Genomic DNA, 23413 nt, shown 5'->3' with positions numbered 1-23413 from the left:
GGGGGGGGGGGTTTACATTTGAAAACAGAGGCACCAACCAGTACAAAAAGATACCGACGTTTCAGCTGCCAGCATGGGGGCCGCGATCACAATGAAGGCATCACCAAAAATTGGTTTATTTTAAAAAGCCTCAAAAAATGACCAAAAGGAGCATGTGTACATCAGGTCTAGACTTCCGTCGTTTTGAATCAGCTCGTGTGATGTGTTCTGTATATGGTTAGAGATTCCGTATCTAGCTGCGATGCTGTCATTTTTTTTTGCTTGCAGCGATCCTTGCCTTGTCGCAATCAATCGTGTGGCCATTCATTACTGAGTGCTGCTTAAGCGTTGTCACAAATGCTTTTAATTTTCACATCACGAGATCGCTGCTGCAATTGCTTTTTGTAACATCCCGATTCCTCCAAGTAAACTTAATTATGGTTTATGCAGGGGACTGCGTCTTTGCTGTGAACAACGACCCCGTGCTGAGAGCAGGAACGTCAAGAAAGACCTTTTTGTTGCTTGGTGTCTCTCTTTTCGAAATTAATAAAGCTCACAAGACACAGCTAAGTCTTTAAATGGATGGAGTAAATGTTCCTTCAAGGGACACTGAGGAGAAAATGAAGTTGGCTTCTATCGATAGAATACCAGCTCCTAAACACAAAAACACCGCTCTTTCTGAAAACAAAGCCCTTGTAAGGAAGCAAAGAGCAAGAACTAAAATACAGGTATCGCTGCCACAGACCAATCTCGCACGTACAAGCATGATGACGAAATAGGAGAAAAAGCACAACAGATCTCTGAGGCTGACAAACGTGCATGAAGGGTACGTGTTTGATCCATATTAAAGTATACAAGTTTTGTTTCAACCCACTAGTGCACTTTTATCACAGGAGGAAGACGGATAAAAGCAACCTGAATGCTGAAAGCCAAAGAAAGTCTGCAATTAGCGGCGCATCAAGGCCGCCAGCTGAGTTTTGGCATGCTTTGGGGTGCTTCGCAGCTATGCGTTCTGCGTGCTTGTATGGTTTTATTATGCACCTCAATTTAGAAGGGCGGAGCAGCAAGTGCTCCTTGAACGAAGCTAGTGCAATGGCACACAATGGCGATAAGAAAAAAGTGCTATGTGTAGCCACTGTTCAACGTGCCTCCGCGTTAGCAAATGCATCGCTTGGCGTGTTCGCTTTGTCAACGTACCAAGACACTAGGCTGCATAACCAGTCCTACGAGGACTATTATTACAGAATTTAAATATGCCCGCACGTACCAATTATTACACATCAGTCGCGACGGTGGCTTGGGGGTGATAGCAATGCTGACTCCTCTGTGCTAGGACTTTCTTACAAGATTTTCCACCTCAGCCCTTAAAAGCATCGCATGCTGTGTGGGGTTGAGGTCGCTAAATGCATGCCTCAATTCTCTGCGAGAACTTCGTTGCCTAAGTCGGGAAAGGGATCTATCATAACGTAGGTGCAAACGTAAACGAAGCGACGACGGGTGATGGAGACCGTCAAAGTCAGACCGGCAGTAGTTTTCATTTTGGCTGCTGCGCTCCCACCGTCAGCAGTCACAGAGTCACTGTTCTCCTACTTCGTCATCAGAGACTCTCAAGTCTGATTTGTAGCAGCTGGAAAAAGGTTTTCACCTTCGAATCCAAAACTGTTGGCAATAAATGACTCTTTCACTCGAGGAAAAATGTCAACAAAGCTACAAAATGCCGAACTATCGGATTTTACTAACAGAAAAATTTGGTAGCATCGTCCTCAGTGTCCCTTATTGGTTTTCAGCAAACAAAACTCCACAAGCTTTTATAAATAGCAATAATTTTTATGTCAATGGTCCACTTATGTCAATTTTTATGTTAATGCAGTTGCCAAAGCAAGTTCACTTGAATTTCCATAACAACCCAATATGCAAGGGCTTGCTGTAGAAATGCTTAAATACCTCGAAACCATTACTAGAAAATGGAATTAGAACAACTGTTGAGAGACTGAGTCTTTGCCTCCAAATGTCCAGCATGTTTATCAAGACCAACAATGCTGAGGACATAATTTGTAATAAAAACATGTCACATGCAAAGATACCAATTCTTTGAAAAAATATAACGCACAGGAATTGCGTGCAGTAAAGCATTCATTTTTACAATCTAAACCAAGAGACTACTTTAAAGAGCTGCAAACAAAAGCGAGCAATGTTTATCATCAGGAGCCTGGGCTTTGTTAATTGGCTCTTTAGTCCCAATACAGCCACAAAAAAAAATGAAAGGAATAACAAAACAGCATTCTTCTCTGGTGGCATTACATTTGCTTTTAAAAGAACACAGAACTGCTCTGCTGCGAGTATGTCAGTTTACAAGCTAGTGCCAAGCATTGCAATCAGTCCACGCACATCACTCAATGAGCTGAAACTAAACTAACAAAGTACAAGCCTGGTATGTTCAGGTTTGTTATGGAGAAGGAAAAGAAACCGAAGAATTGTTCTGTACTTTGAAGGCATGTGAATTTGCACATTTTCCCCCAATATAGCAAATTAAAAAGAGATATATTAGCTAGCAATGGTATCGACATAGTATTGGGAAAAAGCATCAAAACTTCAACGAGCTGTGGCATTTTAAGCATGTTTCCAGCTTTGATGTAGCTTTAAAGTGTCCTTTTCTTTAAACGGCATTGTGCACAGCTGACACCGAAACAGATTTTCTCTTGTGCGCGCGCACATGCCTTCCAAGGCTTGAACTCTGTGTAAAGACCATTGGACAGAGATGGCACTTATATGGACGCTCACCCGTATGGGTGCGAAGGTGTAGAACTAGATGACCCTTTTCAGCAAATTTGCGCCCACAGTGGTCACATTTGCATGGACGCTCACCTGTGTGGGTGCGGTAGTGTGCCACCAGGGTCGTCTTGAAAGCAAAGCTTCTTTCACAATGGTCACACTTGTAAGGACGCTCACCCGTGTGGGTGCGAAGGTGCGTGATCAGGCTTTTCCTTTGAGCAAAGCTGCTCTCACAGTGGTCACACTTGTATGGACGCTCACCCGTGTGAGTACGAAGATGCTCCACCAGTGTGGCCTTGAAAGTAAAGCTCCTCCCACAGTGGTCGCACTTGTATGGACGCTCACCTGTGTGGGTGCGAAGGTGCTCCACCAGGGTTCGCCTCACAGCAAAGCTGCTCTCACAGTGGTCACACTTGTATGGACGCTCACCCGTGTGAGTACGAAGGTGCTCCACCAGGGTTTGCCTCAGAGCAAAGCTGCTCTCACAGTGGTCACACTTGTATGGACGCTCACCCGTGTGGGTGCGAACATGCTGAATCAGGTTTCTCCTTCGAGCAAAGCTGCTCTCGCAGTGGTCACACTTGTATGGGCGCTCACCCGTGTGGGTGCTAACATGCGCAATCAGGTTCCTCCTTCGAGCAAAGCTGCTCTCGCAGTGGTCACACTTGTATGGGCGCTCACCCGTGTGAGTACGAAGATGCTCCACCAGGGTGGCCTTCACAGTAAAGCTCTTCCCACAGTGGTCGCACTGGAAGGGACAGTCACACGTTTGGATGAGAAGGTGCAACTCTTGGGGGCTTTTCTTCATGAAACATTGACTGCAGTGGGAGGACTGGTGCAGCTGCTTACTGGTCTTTTCCCCAGGCGAGACTCTGAGCATGGGATCAGCTGCGACCAGGCCTGCACCATGAAAATAAGAGTATTTACAGCATGTTACAGCCCGTTTGGAGGGGCAGCCAGTAACCTATAAATGAAGAAGGCAATCTTACACTACATTTAGGCTAACATTTCATTTCAAGGTCAAAGAATTGTTCCTCAAAAAAAAAGGTTTTTAAACCAAATTTTCTGGTACTTAGCATGGAGTTGGACGGATAATGTCTTAGCTTTCAAACAATTACTTGGCATACTCTGCAGACAACTTAATAGTCAGAGCAACCAAGATAAAGTGCTCGTAAATGCCTGGCCTCTTGGTAGGGATCTTGCAAGTCTGGGCAAATTTTTCACGAATTACAGAATGTCTGTGAGCTTTCACTCGTGACACAGTACACTGCTGATGAGTTCATTCCTTTTGTCTATAAAAGGTTGAACATTCATTACTCTGCATGTTGCAGATAAACCTTGAGCAAACTGCTGGAGAAAAACTGCTGAACGACTCATTCTTTTTCACTAAATGTAGCCAAATGCTCCATATCTATATCTAAGTTGACCCGTCAGAACTGAAAAAACGTAGTAATTAGCACATTTGCCTGTGCACACTGCACCATCTCAGGTATCATTTCACTGTGTGCACGTCTGGATGTTAACATAAGTTTAATGTACCAACAAAGCACGAACCTATTCAGCTGTTCTGCGAACATCATAAGCAAACAATTTTGTTCCTGTGGCTTCAAAAAAAAAAGAAAGGCTTCGTGACTAAAAATATCTGTTGTTTGATATTACGAAACTGAACTGCAATGTATAAATAACTAAAACATACACAGCAGTTCTGAATGTTAAGACAGCAAAATAAAAAAAGCAATTAAGAAAACAAAAGAACTATATTCAATCTTGCATAATCAGGCCAGGTGATCACAAAAAATAAATTAAGAACAGAAACACCCACATCGCACACCACAAGGACAAAACCAACTCTGCCAGCAGTGTCACCAATGTAATCCATAGCAGTAAGATAAGCATGAATCATTAATATCAAACAAAAATGAATCAGACTAGATAATATTTTCTAACACCAAATAGAATCAGAAGCACACGCACTACAATCTCCTGTAGAGATCAGGTAAAACAATGATTAATAAAATTCACCTGAAAACATCTGACAGCATAACAAAAAGTTGATGCTACTGTTTTTCAAAGCTCACTTGATAAGGGCATTGTATGCAGAAGAATACAGAAAACAATAAGCCATAAAATCATGAGACATGGAAGCTAACAGGGCAGTAGAACCACAATGAAACCGAGAGCTAAACTCGTGAGACTAGAGCAGAAAAAGCAAGACCAAGTATGATGTACAAAAGGCACATCCACACAAACACAGGCGCTTTTCTACCTCAGGTATTTTTTTTTTGCTCTGTACTTTCCAGCTTGTGTACTCTGTTCAGAAAAAGCTACACAGGACAAAGAACATACAGAAGTGCATTTGTACAGCAATGTGTAAGATAACAAGGCTCCCTCTGCACTCGTGCACGATGTCATACATAGAATGTTTCACAATATCCACTGTTGATGCATTGATGGTTGGTTGCTTTATCAGGTTTGACATCACAAAGCAATGAAGGCTATGAGGGGCACTGTTGTGGAAAGGTACCGGTAATTAGACCACCTAGGGTTCATTAACGTGCACTGACATCGCAAAGTACATGGGGCTCCTAACGTTTTGCCTCCATCAAAATGCGGCCACCTCGGCCGGGATCGAACCCACATCCCTCGGGTGAGCAGCCGAGCACCATAACCACTGAGACACTGTGGCTCGTTACAATGATGGTTGTGGTCTAGACGTCAACAAGGCAGGGACTAATACGGCCCATTTTGATGCACCATCACTCCCAAAGTCTGAGATCACTGGCTATGCAGCTATTTCACATTACGAACATCAGGCAGTTCAACCTGAAAATGCTGGAAGCACTGGTTTCGAAAGATGGTCCTTTGGGCAGCTTGTGTACTCGTGGGTTGCCAATATTGGTTTCAATGCCTGCAAAATGAAACAGAGCAGAGAAGTTCATTACAATAAGCACTGCAAGCTGCAAGTTGTGGTATTTTGTTAAAGAGAGCCGGCTGACTTTCATCAACTTATTTTTTCTGTAGAAATCTAGAGCTCTTTGTCCAAATAAGCAAATCTACACTGTTGCTCTGCGATACGCAGCAGCAGCATTTGAAATCGAATATTTTCATATCAAAGTCACGTTTTCTCATGGCACTGTGTCTAAAAACCCCGACATCAAGGACAGGATATACACGTATAGTATGTAACTATGTGGACCAAACTGCCGTGCCACCCAGGCAGCATGCAGTGGCAGTAATGAGTGTCACACTATACGAGATGCACAAGTGTTATCAAAACTACAGTGTAAAACACTAAGGCGGTCTTAAAGATATAATACCTAAATATATACTGCTGATATTGCCACGAATCATCTTACTGCGAGTTTGCTGATGCCCAAAACCGCCGGTATGCAGCTTTATCATTTTGGCTGTGACACGAGATGCGACTGGAAATATGTCGATTGATTACGGCCACGTGGAACTGCTTCCACACTTTTCCAGATTGTTGTAGTTCTTTTTGGTTATTTAGTTCAAATGTTCTTTGCAAAATTTTAAATTGAGTGCGCACAAGGGCTGCAGTCATTCTGTTCAACAAACACTAAGCAGGCTTGTTGCTACGCTGCCACCAGATACCAGCAACTAATTCTGCCAACAGCAGTGCCATACCACTGGCAGTAAGTGGCGGCAGTCCGTCCTTTTGAAAGTGCTAGAAGAAATGACGAGAAAGCACGGCTAAGCTTGCTAGACATGCTGACTCGTTGCAAGAGAAAAGGTAAAAACGTCCAAGCTCCTTCAAGAGAAATAACAAAAATATAGCTATTTCCTACGCTGAGTACGACTCTTAAAGAGTAGCATACTGACTCAAGTGACTCAAGCTGCTCAAAAACATTTTAAACTAGCAAAGAACACACATACACGTATTCAAATAAATATTGCAAACAAGTAACAAAAAATAAATTCCAACACAACTGCATCTTAAATCATGAAATATGGATGCCTTACATGCCTGAATGCATGAAAATGTAGAATTGCTGAGTTCACAACACAACAGCTCCAACAGGTCAGTTTTAATGTGAGAATGTTAAGGGCATTGTGTCACAGAAAAGCCAGCAGCATTGTCAGCATCACTGGTTGCGAGTAAAAAATGCATGAAAAATGCCCAGAGAAGCAACCTAGGTCACATGACGTTGTGACGCTATCAAAACCTGCCTACCAGATCACGAGTTTTAATCAATGATTGGTCATGAGAAGTTGCTTGGGAATAGCAACCAGGGTCACACAAGCCCCACTGGTGGCGCCGCCTGCCATCGCAGAGAAGTGCCGCATTGTTTAACCATCGCACTAGCAGAGGTATGAGGACTCCCAGGGGTTTATGAATGTAAAGTAGTGTATCTCCACATCTCCATATATGGCCATTAACACATCATTGCTATCACGTCATATACCCTTTAAGCGGATCTTAAGTGTCTCCTCCAGCTTTAGTGCAAAACCATCGCTCCATACGTACTAACCCCTAGCAAGAACCTTGTCTTGTGCAGAGGAGGGAATCGAGCCGCTAGTACACATGCCGCTAGTACATGAATTGTTAGCCAGCAAATTTTCATACCCAATGACATTCTTACTTCTTTTGTTTGGACCACGTATAAATATCAATTTGCAATTGGCTTAACAAGTTGCAGTGTCAAATACTGCAACCTTTTACTCTCGACACAGTATAATGGGGTGACATGCCTTCAGAGAAAATCGAAGAATGTCACCGGGTATGGCAACTCTCTGGCTATCAATTCATGTAAATAAACGCAACAAAATGAAAATGACAAAGTTCATTAAAGGGATACTGAGGCGCTTTTCGAATAAGCTAACTTTCTAGGGTTTTGAAGTAGTGTCATTGCTGATCACGTCTGTGAAATTATTTTTTCAATTTTGGCTAAAACAGTGGCGCAATCACCAATTAAAAACGCGATGCTTAAATTTCCCGCGCCCCGCGCGAGCGCAGGAGAGGGGAACAGCGGAGAGGGAAACCTCGTCCATGTCGGCCAGAGTGACGTCATGTTGAGGAGCCGGGGATGCTTCGGCGCACCCGAGCGCGCTTTCAGCGCGCGTTGTTTCTCGTGCTGCATGCGTTGTTCCTCGTACTGCGTGCGTTGCGACGTACAAAACGTGTCAGCCGACCTTGAGAATCAGATTCAACAGGTACTACTCTGCGTTCGTGTCCACGAACAACTACGGCCACGACTGTGTCGTCTTCCACTGTTTTCCGCAAGACCACAAGCTCGCAGCGCAACCGCTCGCTGCTGTGACGAAGAATTCAAGCCGACTAAAGGAAGCTTACTCTGCTAGAAACACTTTCGTAAGAGCGGCTACAGGCAGAGCTTGTCCTAGTGTGATCTCTGGAGATTTCTGTCGAAAAGGCGCGGCTGAACCATGACACAGTTCCATCGATTTCCTCGCGCATAAGAGGCGTGTCACCATTCCGAAGAAGCACCTCTTTTAAAAGTAGAAACATGCTCACTTAGCCCCTGAAGAAACCTTATAGAGGCTTAAGCATGTGTCGCTCTCCTCAGCTTAGGTGCGGCCAGACCACCTGAGACGTGCTCAGCAAGGCTCGGTTAGTGATTTTATACTCGGTTCGATATGTCCAAGCAAGCAAGCAAGCAAGCAAGCAGAGCAAAGCACAATAAAGCAAAGCAAGCAAGCATCGAAGCTCTTCATATGCGGCATCTCGTTTAATCCTAGCTAAGCAATTAATATGAAAGCGTTCGACGTTGATTTCGGATGCAAATTTATGAGAGAAATGAATGCCAACTGAGTTTTTGCAAAAAAACACCGCAACCTTACTCGGTTTCTTCATCAAGTTGTGGCAGCGGGCGAGTTGCAGCTAGCTTGGCTTTTAAACACACATATAGTTGGCAACTACTTCACTGAACCTAAACTGCAAATCTAGGAAGGGCGTACGTTTCCGAGGCAGCGATTAATATTTTCTGGCATCTGCTGAACGCGCCAGGAGTGAAGCGTATTTGTGCGCGTATTTGGCTTAGTTTCCAGCGCACCATGATTGCGTCACTATCTTGTGGTCACATGCCTCGCAGTGCTTGGCCACTGCGCTTCGCTAATTTTGACACCAACTTTGTGCTCCTTCATCGTTCACTTGAAATACTTTCTTGCCCCAACCTGCAACGCCGGGTACTGAGAACAGGATTTACACAGTGCTTTGGGCCTTTTCTTTAGGATGACGCTCTTCCGGGCGAGCCAGGAGGCGTCCGGTGGTGGTAATTGACTTGAGTATTGTTCGCACCCCTTCCTTTCCGAGAATACGAGCCGATGTTGTGCTGGCACCTTTTACGCATGGTCTGTATCGCGTCTTTGACGCTGGCGTGTGCTTGTGCTAGGCATAGAATTTTTTGCTTGTGTCTTTTTTGGTTTCAGGCAACACATGGAATGAGCAAACTGTAGTATCCTTTTCTTCGGTGGTCAGTAAAAAAAAAATAGTCGCCGTATTCACTTTTACAACGACACGGAAAGCTGCGATCTGCCCTCAACGCAGCGCCGGATCCGCATCGGCAGCTTCTCCAGTCCTCAAAGTGACGTCACGACCTCTCTTGACCAATCACGGGCGGCGGCGCGCTGCGCGGCGTGCCCCGCGGCACAGGCCGCATATTTCGGCTAAAAAAGGCAATTCGCGCTTGTTTTTGCCTTATTTGGATGCGATATTCCAGTATACAGCATGAAAAACTATAGGATGCCGCTGCCAGCCCGATTTTCAGAAAAAGTGCTTCAGTCTCCCTTTAAAGCTGCGTAAGAAATTACCTAATCACATTCTAGACTTTGTAAGATTTAAGACTGCCAGCTCAATTATGATTACATATTTGGAATCAGAAGAGAAAAATGCATCCCTGTGCAAACTTTCATGAGATTCTAGCCATAAATAAAAAAAGTTATTTTTAAAACCCTCCTCCCTCAATAAGTGTCCTCTCCGATTGGAGAATGAACACATGGTTCTGCACATCTACTCAGCTAAACTATGATAAACCCCTACCACTTTAGTGTTGGACACTGAATATCCTAGAACCATGGGTGTCTGCAGGAGGAGCAAGGGGGGCTGGTGACCCCCCTCATGGAATGCCGTATATTTTTCATGCACTAGCAGAAAACTACTACACAGTCAAATTAGCACGCTATGCTGATTACTTTTTGCATTTTGATTAAGATTACTTCTTTGTTCATTAATAAAATCCAATGCATGTCCTCCAAGCCTAGCACTAACTTGCTGCTTGTAATTTTTGTTTCATGTGGGTAGTTTAGACCACAAATAGTGTCTTTTTGGTCCTAACCTACCGCCTCCCCTATCCCCGGCCATTCGGTGGCCTCCCCTGCAAAAAGTTCTGTGGACGCCCTTGCCTGGAGCACTGGAGCTTTTGACATTTCTCCTTTACACACGTTTTCGCCAGAAAGTTGGAAGCAGCAGTGTGCTGACACAAAGAAATACAGGCATAAGCAATGCAACAATGACGGAAAGAAAGCTGCAGAAAGGCACAATCACCCCGAACGAGTAAGGCATGGAATTGCAAAATAATGGAATAGCTTAAATTTCACTTTCTGAAGCAGCCATACGGGTGCATTATGGTGGATATTAATAAGTAATTACTCTCTAACTGAAATATATTCCAGTTTAGGGTTCACATTAAATACGTTGGACTATGGTCAACACATTCTGATCAAAGGATGCATGGTTTTACAGGATACGAGCATCCACCTATGGGTCTCCTGATATTGGCAGCGGTTCCCCTTGGAAGATTCTCCTGGCAATTAACAGTCCTCGTCTTTTCAACATAATTTATGACACCTGTGAGATGCAGCCCAAATGAAAATAGTGTCCCAAAGCCACAATTACCACTGTTAAGCTACATGCATTTAACAATAATAACATGAATGCCACGAGGACACGCCAAAGGGAAGATAAATAATGCAATGGAAGACTGTCAACAGTTTGTCCTTGCTCGGTGCAGACTATTAAAACGCTTAAATGTTAATCCTTGAATGCTTCTATAAGAGCAGAGTGCGGTGGTTTCTTTGCTACAAAAAAAAAATCAATATTGGCATGCTCTTTTTTGCAACTTATCGGCGCGATCAGTAGGCTACAAGTACCGCCACCTGCATCACCTACATCGGGCCCCAGAAGAGACAGGAGCGCTTTAAGCACGGTGTCACAGTTTCTCGGGTGTCTAGGCGCATGTGAACCATGCCTTTCATTGCTACAATAGTCCTCGAGAGAGCAAACACACAACGACAATCGGAGAATTGCACTCACTCAGCGATTAAAGGCAGAATGGACCGCGTAAACCTCAGAACAAATTAAATGGCGCATCGACTGTAGTCACCCCCGCTAGAGCTGAAAGCAGCTACGAAAGGCTCTCTCACCACTGTGTCAGCAAGACTTTCACACAAGAACAGAGAGATCCATTCAATCTTTAGCGGCTAGCCAGTGCAAGTCGGCGCCTAAGCACTTGTTGCGTTTACTTGCGCGCGGGTGGACGCGATGAATTATCCACTTCGAATGGCAAAGTACTTCAACCTGCACCAAAGTTAACTGCTTTAACTCTGGTTACCCGAGTAGCTTTGACTGCGCAAAATGAATAGCATCTGTGGCTAGACATTTGCACAGCTACGGCTTTGCTCCAACTGGTAAAAGCGCCGAGTCGGAAAACCGCCATGCACGCGCGAAGACAAAACACGATTTCTATATGACATGCTGCGGTTTGACATGCACTGAGCCGCATGAAGCCAGACCAGCAGTATAATCACAAAAAAAGACGAATTTGAGGAGCACAGATTTGCAAACGCCTGAGTTTACTTGCCATATCGCAGCACCTCGTCGCACTCGAAGTTGTTGCCATTGTTGATGCTCATAGCGATTGCAGCTTTTTTTTCTATGTCAACCTGCATGGATGGATGATGATGGCTGTACCCGTTGTACTGGACGGTAGCTTTTGCCACCTAGCCTATACTTCCCCCATTGTTAATTTATTTTTATTTTCCCTTTCTTTTCCTTTCGCTCTTACAATGTCTAGTCTGTTTATCTTTTCCCCTCCAAATTCACCCCTCCCTTGATTTCCGCCACCAATCCTCCAACCTCCCCTTCGTCAATGTCACGCTTTTCCCATCCACTCGCCCGTCCTCCCCAGTAAATCCCAGCCATAGTCCCCATAGAGTTTCTTACTATTACCTAGAGGGAAAGCTGGCGGCGCTGCACTTCAGCCACCATGGACGCCCAAAGCATCATGGGGCGGTGAGCTACTTGTTGCGGGACAATCGTAGTTTTTCGGGAATACATAGTGACACTACTAAGACGTTTCATTCCGAAAACTCTGTTCGTGTGTACGCAGACGACTTCCGCGCGAACGCAGTGTGCAAAACCCATAGTAGTGAAAACGCGACGACCCACGACGCCAATAAAAGGTTTCACTTTCCCGAAATGCCATTAAAAAACCTCTTATAGTATTTAAGCAACAACATCTTTTTTGAAAACATATTTACTTTCAAAAGTGTGCCTGTTAATTACGAAATATTAGTTTTTATAGTGTTCATTACTAGGCCAATAGGAGAGCGAGTCGTCTCTAATTTTGGGCAAACTTTGCACTTAAATGCTTTTCTGCTCGTTTGTTGCAATCATTAGACAAGATATTGAATATTAGGACGTTTGAAGTTATCAAACAGCTTAATTTTTCTATTATTTTTTGGCCAAAAGTTGCAGTTCTGCAACAAGTAGCTCTCCGCCCCATGATGCTTTGAGCGCCCATGGTGGCTGAAGTATAGTGCCTAGAATATACTGGCAGTATATTCTAGGCACTATAGCTGAAGTGGTCTCGAGGAGTCGCCATGCAAACTCCCATAGACGGGCCGCCAGCTTTCCCTCTAGGTAATAGTAAGAAACTCTATGATAGTCCCAGCGCTATCTTTATGGATGTTGCTGCCCACTCTTGGAGGGCTGGGCGGAGTTCTGCGCACCTCAGAACCAAGTGCTCTATGGTTTCCGTTTCCGTTTTACAAGCAGAGCACAAAATATCCACTTCTTCAAATTTGGACCTATGCGTTTTTGTTATCAGAGCCTCAAAAAGCCGTGAACTGCCCCGCGAATTATCGAATAATCGCTCTAGCGCCGATTTTTCCTGCATTCTTTCTTTCCACATCTTTCTTTCCGTCTCCTTTACCTTCGCTTTCACGTTAGTGTTTTGTTCCGTCCCATCCCTTACCCGTAAATACTTTTGGTGTCTTCGGCTGACGGCACTCGTGGAGTTTTCTACGCACTCGTGCGGTGCCCCTAGAGATGTGAAGGCCTGAAAAAAACACTGCAATTTTGGAAAAAAACCGGTTTTTTTTTCGTTTTTTTCAGACGACGAAAAATGGAAAGAAACATCGAAAATTTCACAATGCAATTTCAAGGTTTTATAATTGCTTGCTTTTAGTTTAGACTTTTGATTTTGCTTTGAAAATCATTACAATGTGCATAGTTGAACGATTCGAGAGCAGTTGTCATCGCCGGTGCCAGGTAGTGCTTTTAAAACGTTCGTGCTGCGAGTACGTCGGTTGAAGGCCAGGTCACATATAAGATCCAGGCTTGAATTAAAGACATACTAATACTTGAACTCACGGCTCAAGTAGAACAAAATGGCTGCAAATTCTACAGCGCGGCACACACGACATAAATAACATAGGCTGCTGTGTACGTAAGCGGTTTTAGCCAAATACAAGCCTAGCTTCTTGATTTCAAACGTAGCAGAGTAGAGGTCATCCGCAGGAATTTGATCCAAGACAGGGGTCTGGGACTCAGCGATGCACGTGGCCCTATCTACCTGGTGGCAAGGCCTTTGCACCAACCAGCCGCTAACTGGTCTGGCTTGCCGACTGCTGCCGATACCACAATCAACTGCCAGCTGCGAACGAAACTGGTCACGTTTAGGAAACGTGCCAACAAGGATTCGCAACAGGCTTTCAGGGGAACGCGTTCGAAAGGTTGTGTATGTGCAGTCGAACCTAGCTGTGGACACAACTTCAGGCCATGCTGCTGCGCGTAGTGCCGCATCCAGCGACAGTGACTCTGAGTCCGATATGGAGTGACTTATAGATCAGTTTTCATGTTCCCTTTCTCGGTGCAATAGAACAAGAAGTTCGTTCCACAATTATGATATTTATATCTCCATATTCGCCTGAAGTGCAAATCATTATTTATCTTCTGGGTGCAATAGAACAAGAAGTTCGTTTCACAATACGACATCTATAACTGCATATTCGACTGAACTTCGGAGAATTATTATTGATCGTCGTGCTGTTGCAAATAAATCTGTTTTTGATACGTTTTGCAAAATTTCCAATTTTTCATGAAAAAAACCCGAAAAGAATGGTTTTTTTTCACGCCTTTCAAAATTTCTTGAAATTTTACATCTCTAGACCGTGCCCCACGTTCGGCTGGATGCCACTCGTGCAGTGCCGTACATTCGGGTGGGACGAGCACGACACGCGTGCGCGCCACCGCGCCACCCTGGAGACCGACGGTGGAGCGCGGTGCAATCCCGTCGTGCAGCGCGCGCTAGCAGACGACGCTGTTCACGCTCGTTGGTTGACGCAGCATCGACGAAGAGGAAAAACGGACGACGCATAACAAGTGGGCACATTTTAAAGAAATGTTGAATATTATAGCGGCCACAATGCATTTATTCGCGCTGCAATCACGCAGCCACCGGCCGGCGAGCCATGTGCCCTCCGTTGTGAGGAAATTAAAGGTTTGTCAATATTTTTTGTCTTGCAAGTTCTGCCTTAGCTCTTGCAGCGAACGGCATATGCTGTTCATCCGGCATGCCCGCACTTTATAACATCGTACTTTTTGCCAACGTATGCACAGTTTAAAGGATATCGAAAAAGCGACAATGTGAGGCGCTTCGTGGATTGAGAACCACCTGCTGATATTTTCGGAAGTTACTCGAGCTGAAGCTCTAAAGGCGTATGCATCGGAACTGGCAACCATAACGCCTTGGTGTGGTGTCTTACAAACCTGCGCCCCCATAATTAATCGCAGTATCTCTCGAGCAGGCTCGTGGGTCGCGCGTTTTCCGCCGATTCTATCAACGCCTGTTACAAGCGCGCTACTGCACTGTTCTGAAGAGGCTGTTGCTAATTATACAAACTGTTGACTGCGCTCGTTGGCGTCGTCCGCTCGAAGGAATAGCCTCTGAGATCTTCGAGGGTCTCGGAGGCCTCAGTTAACAGACGGCAGAAATAGCAACGGCACTCTGCGAGTGTTTCGCACGTTCAGCTGATGTGCAAGAAGACGTGCCACTCGTGTAGTATTTGACGTCACTACCTGCGCACCGGCACGGAGGCAGTACGTGTCAGCCGAAGACACCATTTGTTCTTAGCGTTCGGGTTCTATTTGTCCATTTTGTGTTAACACTTTTCATGTATACATACTAGTACACCTTTTTTGCCCACCTTCTTTTCTCCATTTGGGTTAGTCTCTGTGTGCCAAACGGCGGCTGTTCGGCACGCAGCTCGTGCGCCACGCTGTTCGCTGCTAAAGAAGACGAAACTCGACGTTCCATCCTGGCCATCTCGGTGTGCGCTGGCATCGTCTCAGTGTTCGCGTTCCTCTGCCGTCTGGACGGGGCGCTACCTTTACCAACTGCTACATGACAATATTTCAGTTTGCTGATTGCCTCCCGAACCTCAAACGACGCCCAACGCACATCTCCCTGGAATCCCGCATTCGGAGTGTTCCCATGGGCTCCCAAGGCTAGCCTTCCTAAACTTCTTTGTCTGACCTCTAGCCTTGACTGTACTTCTGATTTCATGCACAGGACTGCATTTCCAAATGTGAGGCCCGGTACCATGATTCCCTTCCATACCCCCTAACCACCTCATACCTATTATAGTTCCATAGTTTTCTATGCTTCATAATGTCTGAATTCTTTTTTCCTTTATCCTTCAGAATCCTCTCATGCTCTTCCAGATATTTTTTCCTTTCACTTATCCATATACCTAGATACTTATAAATTCTCTCATGGTCTATCATAGTGTCCTGTATTTCTAGTGGGTCTCCCCTCTCATCATTATATACCATTATCCCTGACTTCTCTGTACTGAACTGGAGTCCTAGCTTGTTGCCCTCCTCCACAGATTTTAGTTAATTCCTTCAGACTATCTCGCTTGTCTGCTAGTAGCACAATGTCGTCCGCATGCATTAGTCCAGCCACCACTTGGTTTACCTTCTGAACTTCCTGCATATAACTCACGTCAACTCCTACCCTACTCTCTTCCAACCTCTTTTCCATTTGACTCACGTATACCATGAAAAGTAGGGGTGATAGTGGGCAGCCCTGCCTTAGCCGTCTCTTAATTTTAGCTGGTTTTGTAGTTTCTCCCTCCCAGGTTACTACGACCTCATTGTCTGATTATACATGTTGTAGATATTCAACCAGATTTCTATCAGCACCATATCTCTTCAATTGGTCCCAAAGTTTTTCCTGATTCACAATGTCATATGCCCCCTTAATGTCTAAAAATGCCATCCATAGAGGCCTCCGACTTGCATCAAGTATCTCTATACACTGCGTTATGACAAATAGATTGTCCTCCAACCGTCTGTCCTTTCGGAAACCGTTCTACAACTCTCCCAAGATCTTCTCACTCTCTGCCCATTCTTCCATTCTCATTTTCACCATCTTCACAAATTTTTTATTCTGGAGTCATGAATGCACGTCCGAATCAAGCTGCGATACCATGAAGTTTACAGAAATATTATGTTATCTTGAATCATTATGACAACTATTTCCCTCGTCGATAGTTTTCACACTTTATCTTTGCACCAGCAGCCGAGTTTTTGTTTTTCCTTCACGGCTGTGAGCATCAACAATGGCAACAACTTAGAGTTCATGCTCTAGTTGTACGTGCGATCATGCGAGTGCTGCCATCGCAAGCAAAGTCAGGCATTTGCAACTTTGTGCTCGGCAGATCCATCCTTTTTTGTGTTATGCTGCAGGTCTGGCTTCATGCGACTCGGTGCATGAATGTCAAGCCGCAGCAATGTGTCATAATGAAACCGTGCTTTGCCTCTGCTTGCCGGGCTTGACCCTTTGCGCTTTTGCCAATCGGAGCAAAGCTTCGCAAACGTGTAGCCACAGATGCAAATCATTTTGCCGCAGTCGAAGCTATATATCTGGGTAACCGTGCAGTTCAACAGTTAACTTTCATGCAGGTTTGAGGTTCTTGCCATTTGAAGCCAGCTAAGTTGCTAAAAACTGAATGGATCTCTGTGTTCTTCTGTGACTCTAGCTGACACAGTCACAGAGTGGGCTTTCCGTAACTGCTTGCAGCTCTAACAGGTGTGGCTGCAGCTAGTCGATGCACCGTTTACTTTGTACTGAGGTTTATGCCGTCCATATAAACTGTTTTTATAATCACAAAATGATTCTCTGATTGTCGTGGTGTTTGCTTTCGTGAGTTGATTCACAATATTTAGTGCATGAATATTACCAAATACTGTATGTGGCGGCAACACCAAATACTCATTTTAAAGCAACGTCGAATTTTCTGTACTATAATTGCTGCTAAACTCGGGAACAATTTTCCAAACGCTCATGGTATTGCGCTCTGCCAGATTCGTTTCAGTGGAAGAGAAATAAAGGCAAGTAAAGTTTGCGACTATGTTACAGCCACATGTTGATCAGGAGGAACTAAAAACTCCACAGCCTGATCCGTGCCCAAAACAATATTCGACGCTTTCCCCAGTATCAATACTTCATTCTTCGTGCTGTAGGCCACCGGCCCGTGAAATCTGCAAGCTGGCTGTCAGTTTCCATTGAACTGGTTGGGTCACAACAGTCACAGCTAAAGCAATGTTGAATCATACACTACACAAAAGTTGGGCAATTCTTTAGATGTTAGTGAGCACACTGGAAAGTGTTAGGATCAAGGCTGGGATGCTGGCATGGTTAACACAGAAAAGAAAGCTGCATCGTGGTGAACATCAACAAAACAAGAAAGCAATTGGAGCATGAGAGCAGTGCTGTCATTGCAAACCACGACTGCAAACTCAAGCATTTGCAAATTTGTGCTTAACAAGTCCGTCTCTGCGCAGTAGTGAAGGGCTCCAGAAATTTCGACCACCTGGGGTTCTTTCGCACAGAACACGGGCCTCTAAAATTTCGCCTCTATTGAAATTTGACTGCTGCGGCTGACATCAAGTCCATGTCTTTCGGGTCTGCAGCCGAGCACCATAACCACTGAGCCACCACGGCGGACCTAACATCCCCTGTGTACCAGTGTGCCTAATCACCATTTTACTCTTTTTCAACCATCAAGGACATGTGGATTACAAACTAAATTACCAACACCACCTAAATAATGCTGCCACCCCACAGAGGTGTATGATTTCAGCCTTCTGTGTGCAATGTGTTGAGCATACTACATTGGAATTCTCCGGTAGTTCAGTGCTTTTTGTTTTCATGTCACATGAGGTTGCAGTATAAAGACTCACTTTCATATACACACACACCATAAAAAAACATGGTTGTTTTCTCTTCTGCTTTCTAATTCATTATGCTTGAGCGACAATAATCCTGCACTATTAATTTTAAAAAATAGAAGCATTGAGTCACTTGCCTTTTGTCGTGTGCGCGAGCATGCACACACACATACTGGTAATTAAAACGCTTAAAAGTTTTGCTGTTCACACTGCAGCCATCCCCATTGGTGATGAACCAACTTGCCCAACATGGAGGCTAATGAAGAGGGTTCTGCTTAAGTTGAGGACAATGCACCAAGCTATGGAAAGAAAAATGATGGATGTAACAATAAGAGACCAGGTGTGGGCAGATTGGCTGAGAGAACAAAAGCGGGCTAATGTCATCCTAGTCGAAATCAAGAGGAAGAAATGGGCTTGGGCAGGGCATGTAATGTGAAGGCAAGATAACCACTAGTCCTTAAGGGTAAGGGAGTGGATTCCAAGAGAAAACAGCCGTAGCAGGGGGCGGCAGAAAGTTTGTGGGGATACAGTGGCCACAACTGGCAAAGGACAGTTGGAGAGACGTGAGAGAGGCCACTGCCGCACAGTGGGCGTAGTCAGGCTGATCATGATGAAGAATTTAGCTAGGCTACATCCCTGCTGCTTCACCAAACGTCTTCTACAAGAATCTCTGTTATCTGGCTCTCCGGCCCGAGCACAACTGAACCATCAGCAGCACCATCCTCACTACTGTCAAGACGTCTCAACCTCTCGTCTAACACTTCAGCATAACGAGGCTAAGTGAACACATTTGTTCCTTGAAACTATCGACAGGTAGCCATTTGGTGATTCACTGTTCCCAAATACTGAAAACCAATCCTTGCCAAGACGAAGACGCCGAATGTGCAGACGTGTGCACACAAATTATTTTAAGTGTTCTCGATCCATAAAGAAGGAAATGCTTACATTCACATTCCATTCATAACACAGAGAAAAAGGAAAACAAGTCTGTTGGAGGGCTGGTCAAATATTTAGGGAAATCCCCGAAGGCAGAGACTGCTTGTTTTTGTCTTAGTTCTTTGACCCATTGAACGCGTATACACTCCATCTAAGCACGGGTTAATTCACAATTTGTATTTCTATTTAGTTCTTCTGTGTATTCTAACACCATATTTTTCAGCCTATAAATTTGAACACGCAATAAATAGAGCAATAGGTTGTTAGTCAATGCATGTTTGTGTCATGTCTGTAATGTACTTCCACTGCCACCATGTGTAAAGGCAGCAGCATTATCAAGCTGCTCGAAGCATAAGCTTTGTGCGTGTACTCCTTCCTTGTACTTTGAATGGATGACAAGAAAACTTTATTGATTTGGTCACAAATCCTGGAAACCGTTACAGCACACAATTACACTGATAAAGCACTCTCAAGCAGCAAGTAAACCAAAAATAAGCATAGTATATCATCAGAAGGCTGGGCTTTGCTTCCGTGCTCTTGCATCACAATGATTGAGCCACAATGCAAGCATGGAGAGACAGCATTCTTCTCTGGTGGTATGACACTCAGAAAAGAGCACAGAACTTCTCGGACATTAGTATGTCAGTTTGTTAGCCAGCGCCAAACATTCTAGTACAAAACATATGATTATTGTAACAACACCGAGACCTTGTTTTCTTCTCCTTCAAAAGCTTTTTTTTTTTATTAAGGCATAAGAATTTATGCGAGTACTCCATATCGCTGCACAAATTTTAGATTTCCTGCTAAAAACCTCATTCCAGAAAGTGATTTATTATATTTCTTTAAACATTTGTCTGAAAGAAATGGCAAAGTTGAACAGATGAGGGGACACAGAAATGAATGCACAGATAAAAATAAGAAATAGAGAGGGTGCGAGAAATTATTATTGTGACGCACCTGAAAAAACACCCAGGTTTTATGAACCATATTTACCTATTGGCTATTCTGGCAGAGTTAAACGAAGTCCTGCTCACAAGAATATATCATCTTCTTGAACTGCAACCAGAATTCATGCACGTCATTCAACACACTGAAACTAGTAAAATGATGACATCTGCACATGCCACAATTTAAGTCCCGTTCATGACAGCAGCAGTTTGCTTAGTTCAGGTTTCTTACAGTCGAGGGAAAACAAACCGAAGAATTTCCCCATGCCGACCCTCTTTAAAATCATGTAAATTTGAATAATTTATCACAACCTGACCCATTAAAAGTGAGACAGGTTAGCCAGCAACTATTTCGGTATTTAAAGTTGGGAAAACGCATGAAAACTTTAAGGAACAGTGGTTTTTGAAGAATGTTGACTTTTTTCATGGCGTTTTAGACGGTATTTTTCTTTGAACGCCGATGTGCAGAACTCACACTGATATGGTTTCTCACTCTTATGGGCTTGCACATGCCTTGCAAGGTTAGAACTCTGTGTAAAGGCCATGGGGCAGAGCTGGCACTGGAATGGCTTCTCACCCGTGTGGGTGCGAAGGTGGGTCACCAGATGGCCTCTTTCAGCAAAGCTGTTCCCACAGTAGTCGCATTTGTATGGACGCTCGCCCGTGTGGGTACGGATGTGTGTGACCAAGTCACACTTCTGTACACATTTCTTTCCACAGTGGTCACAGTGGTAGCGACGGTCAACGGTGTGGAGGCGAAGGTGCTGTTTTAGGTGGCTTTTCTTCATGAAGCCCTTACCGCAGTGGCTGCAATGATGCAACTGCTTGTTCGCATGTCCATCCTGGTGGTTCCCAACAGTGTTGCAAAGACTTGGCATAGAGTGCTGCATATGGGTGTCGTCGTCGTGCATGTTTTCCCCAGGCGACACACCCTGGTGAGGATCAGCTTTGACCAGGCCTGCATCAATGAAAGACAGGGAGTTTTCAATGGAATGCGGAGTAAGACATGTCACAGTTCATTTGGTATGGAGGGATAATGTTTTAGCTTCTGAAGAATTACTGAGAGCAATGAGCATAGTCTGCAGGAAACTTAAGAGCCAGAGCTGCTTAGACAAAGTGCTCGTATCATCGGCAGGAAACTTGCAAGTAATGCTGAAGAGAATTTCATCAATAAATAAAGTCAATGAGCTTTGATCAAACACACAGTACACTGCTAATGATTGCATTCCTTCTGTCTGCTGAAGCTTTAAAATTAATTACTCTGCACATTTCAAGGAAACCTTGTTCACGCTGCTGGAGAAAAACTGCCGAAGGACTACTTTCCTGCCTAGAAACGAAGCCAAGTGTTCAATAGTGAGTTCGAGATAATCTGTTATGACCAAAAATAAAGTAGTACCTAGCAAAAAATTCTCCAAGCATACCACCAAGGTCGTCTGTGTGCTTTGTTTTTTCAAAGACATTTTAAAAGATGAGCAATCAAGCTTAAAGAATAAAAGTCACTGTAATTTACTGCAAGAGCAAATAACTGCACTGCCTTAATTTTATATAAACTAAAATACCTGTGTCTGCAGGAAGCTGGGGCATAATCAGGAAATGCAGGATATTTACTAAAAGCGTATACCATATCAGACGCGACGAGAGAACACAGCTTGGTGCGGACCTGAATTTCTTTTCCAGTTTAAAATACATAAAGTTGTGCCTAAACCACAAGTTCTGCAGATGTTACTGCCACCAACGGGCGAAATCTACCACGCTGATACTTTTACGCTCAGCTTTGACAAATGTCCCTTCAAGATTCATCCCACAATGTACAACAGCATAATAGAAAAATGTAACTGATTTTGAGAGTTCATTTTGCAATGAAATAGCACACAGAAGCACAAATAAAATAATAAGCAGCAAAATAATGAGACAAAAGAACTGAATTCCAGGACGACAGAACCACAGTGAAAAGCCAGGACTAAAACTGGAGAGACAACAGCACAGAAAGTAAGATGAAGTGTGATGCGCAAAAGTAAAAGGCACATAACGGGCAATTTTTCTAATCCCCTCCATGTTTTTTGATTGCTGTTAATTACAGAGGAATTCAGAGAAAAAGTGCAACTTGCACTGCAGTATGCTGGATCACAAGGTATCCTATGACTCGTGCTGAACTCATGTACAATGTCAGACGTGGAATGTTTCACGATATACAGTGTTCATGTTGCAATGCTGTGCTCTTTACGCTAACAAGGACGGGTATGCTATGCCCAAATTTTTACATCGCCACCACAATCTGAGATCACTGGATGTGCCATTTCTTAAACGTCAAGCTGTTCCACCGGCAAATGCTGGCAGCAGAGGTTTTCGAAGATTCGTTCAGGTAGCTTGTGTACTCTTTGGCTTGCCATTACTGGTTCAAATGCCTGAAAAGTGAAAGAGAGCAAGAAACTTGATTATCATAAGAACCGACGGTCGCAGGCTGCAGCACTCTGTTAAAGGGAGAGTCTGCTCGCTTCTATTTTTTGTTTTTTTATGAAAGAAAAAGCTCTTTGCTATATAAGCGAATACGAGGCTGTGGCACCGAGAATTACTGCAGACTAATTTGATACCTCATTTTTTTCATACGGTACTCTAACTAGCTTATGATAGATGTTGTCCCTAAACCTCGACATTGGGCATGCAATATGCAGTTGGTATGGTAACTATATGCAACTTTGTGGACATGACTGTACCATCGTTTAGAGGCTGTGCGGAGGCAGTGACTAGTATGGTGGTTTTGAAATTAATATCGATAAAACACTGCAGCTGATACCATCACAGACACCAGCAAGCACTTTTTCCAGCAGGAGCGCAGAGCCAGTGGCAGTATTGTAGCAGTCATCATTTCTAAAAATGTTACAAGAGATGATGAGAAAGCAAGGAAAGCATAATCGTGAATGGTTAAGCTATCCTAGAAACAGTGACAAGTAGCGAGAAAAAAATTAGCCCGTCTGAAGTTTTTTCAGTAAAAAAATACCGCATATATGTGGTCAAGAGGCGCATCCATGAATGCGCCACTTCCCCAAACTGAGAGCCAATAATATGAGAAAAATAAAAAAGAAATCAACTGTTCTACACGTGTGCATGCATTCTTTGAGGTGGAGTCAGAAGACGATGACAGATGCCTGTTTCTATCATTATAATCGTTTTTCAACATGCCTGGCTACGGAGGTGAGTGCTATGATCTTCACTTGTGCTGCATCTTGAGCCATCCGTTTTTCCAATCTGCCACAGGTGCCGGTTTCCGCTGCGAAATAGATGCTTT

General features: G+C 44.1%; 1 protein-coding gene across 2 annotated transcripts; it reads right to left on the bottom strand.

Moving 5' to 3' along the window:
• On the bottom strand, positions 1-23039 carry LOC149366393 (uncharacterized). 2 transcript variants are annotated; one of them, XM_089550482.1, is made up of 3 exons: positions 11337-11431; positions 5575-5659; positions 1-3651 (listed from the first exon to the last, which is right to left on the bottom strand). In XM_089550482.1, the coding sequence occupies exons 1-3, from the start codon at positions 11382-11384 to the stop codon at positions 2636-2638; spliced, it is 1149 nt and encodes a 382-aa protein (XP_089406608.1). In that variant the 5' UTR covers positions 11385-11431; the 3' UTR covers positions 1-2635. The 2 variants fall into 2 exon arrangements, with proteins under 2 accessions (XP_089406608.1, XP_089406615.1); XM_089550489.1 differs by lacking the exon at positions 11337-11431 and adding an exon at positions 20705-23039 and having other exon boundaries at positions 3490-3651.
• Positions 23040-23413: the final 374 nt, after the last annotated feature.

The sequence above is a fragment of the Amblyomma mixtum genome, chromosome 1 (genome assembly GCF_055824585.1).
Source record: "Amblyomma mixtum isolate Tamu chromosome 1, ASM5582458v1, whole genome shotgun sequence".
Taxonomy (NCBI): Eukaryota; Metazoa; Arthropoda; class Arachnida; order Ixodida; family Ixodidae; genus Amblyomma; species Amblyomma mixtum.
This window is presented reverse-complemented; position numbering and strand designations above follow the sequence as displayed.

Coding starts and splice junctions, on each gene's coding strand:
- LOC149366393 (XM_089550482.1), bottom strand. CDS start 11,384: ATGTCTAGCCACAGATGCTATTCATTTTGCGCAGTCAAAGCTACTCGG. Junction 5,660..11,336: donor GCGCAGTCAAAGCTACTCGG/GTAACCAGAGTT, acceptor TTCATTTTGCAG/GCATTGAAACCAATATTGGC. Junction 3,652..5,574: donor AGTGCTTCCAGCATTTTCAG/GTTGAACTGCCT, acceptor TTCATGGTGCAG/GCCTGGTCGCAGCTGATCCC.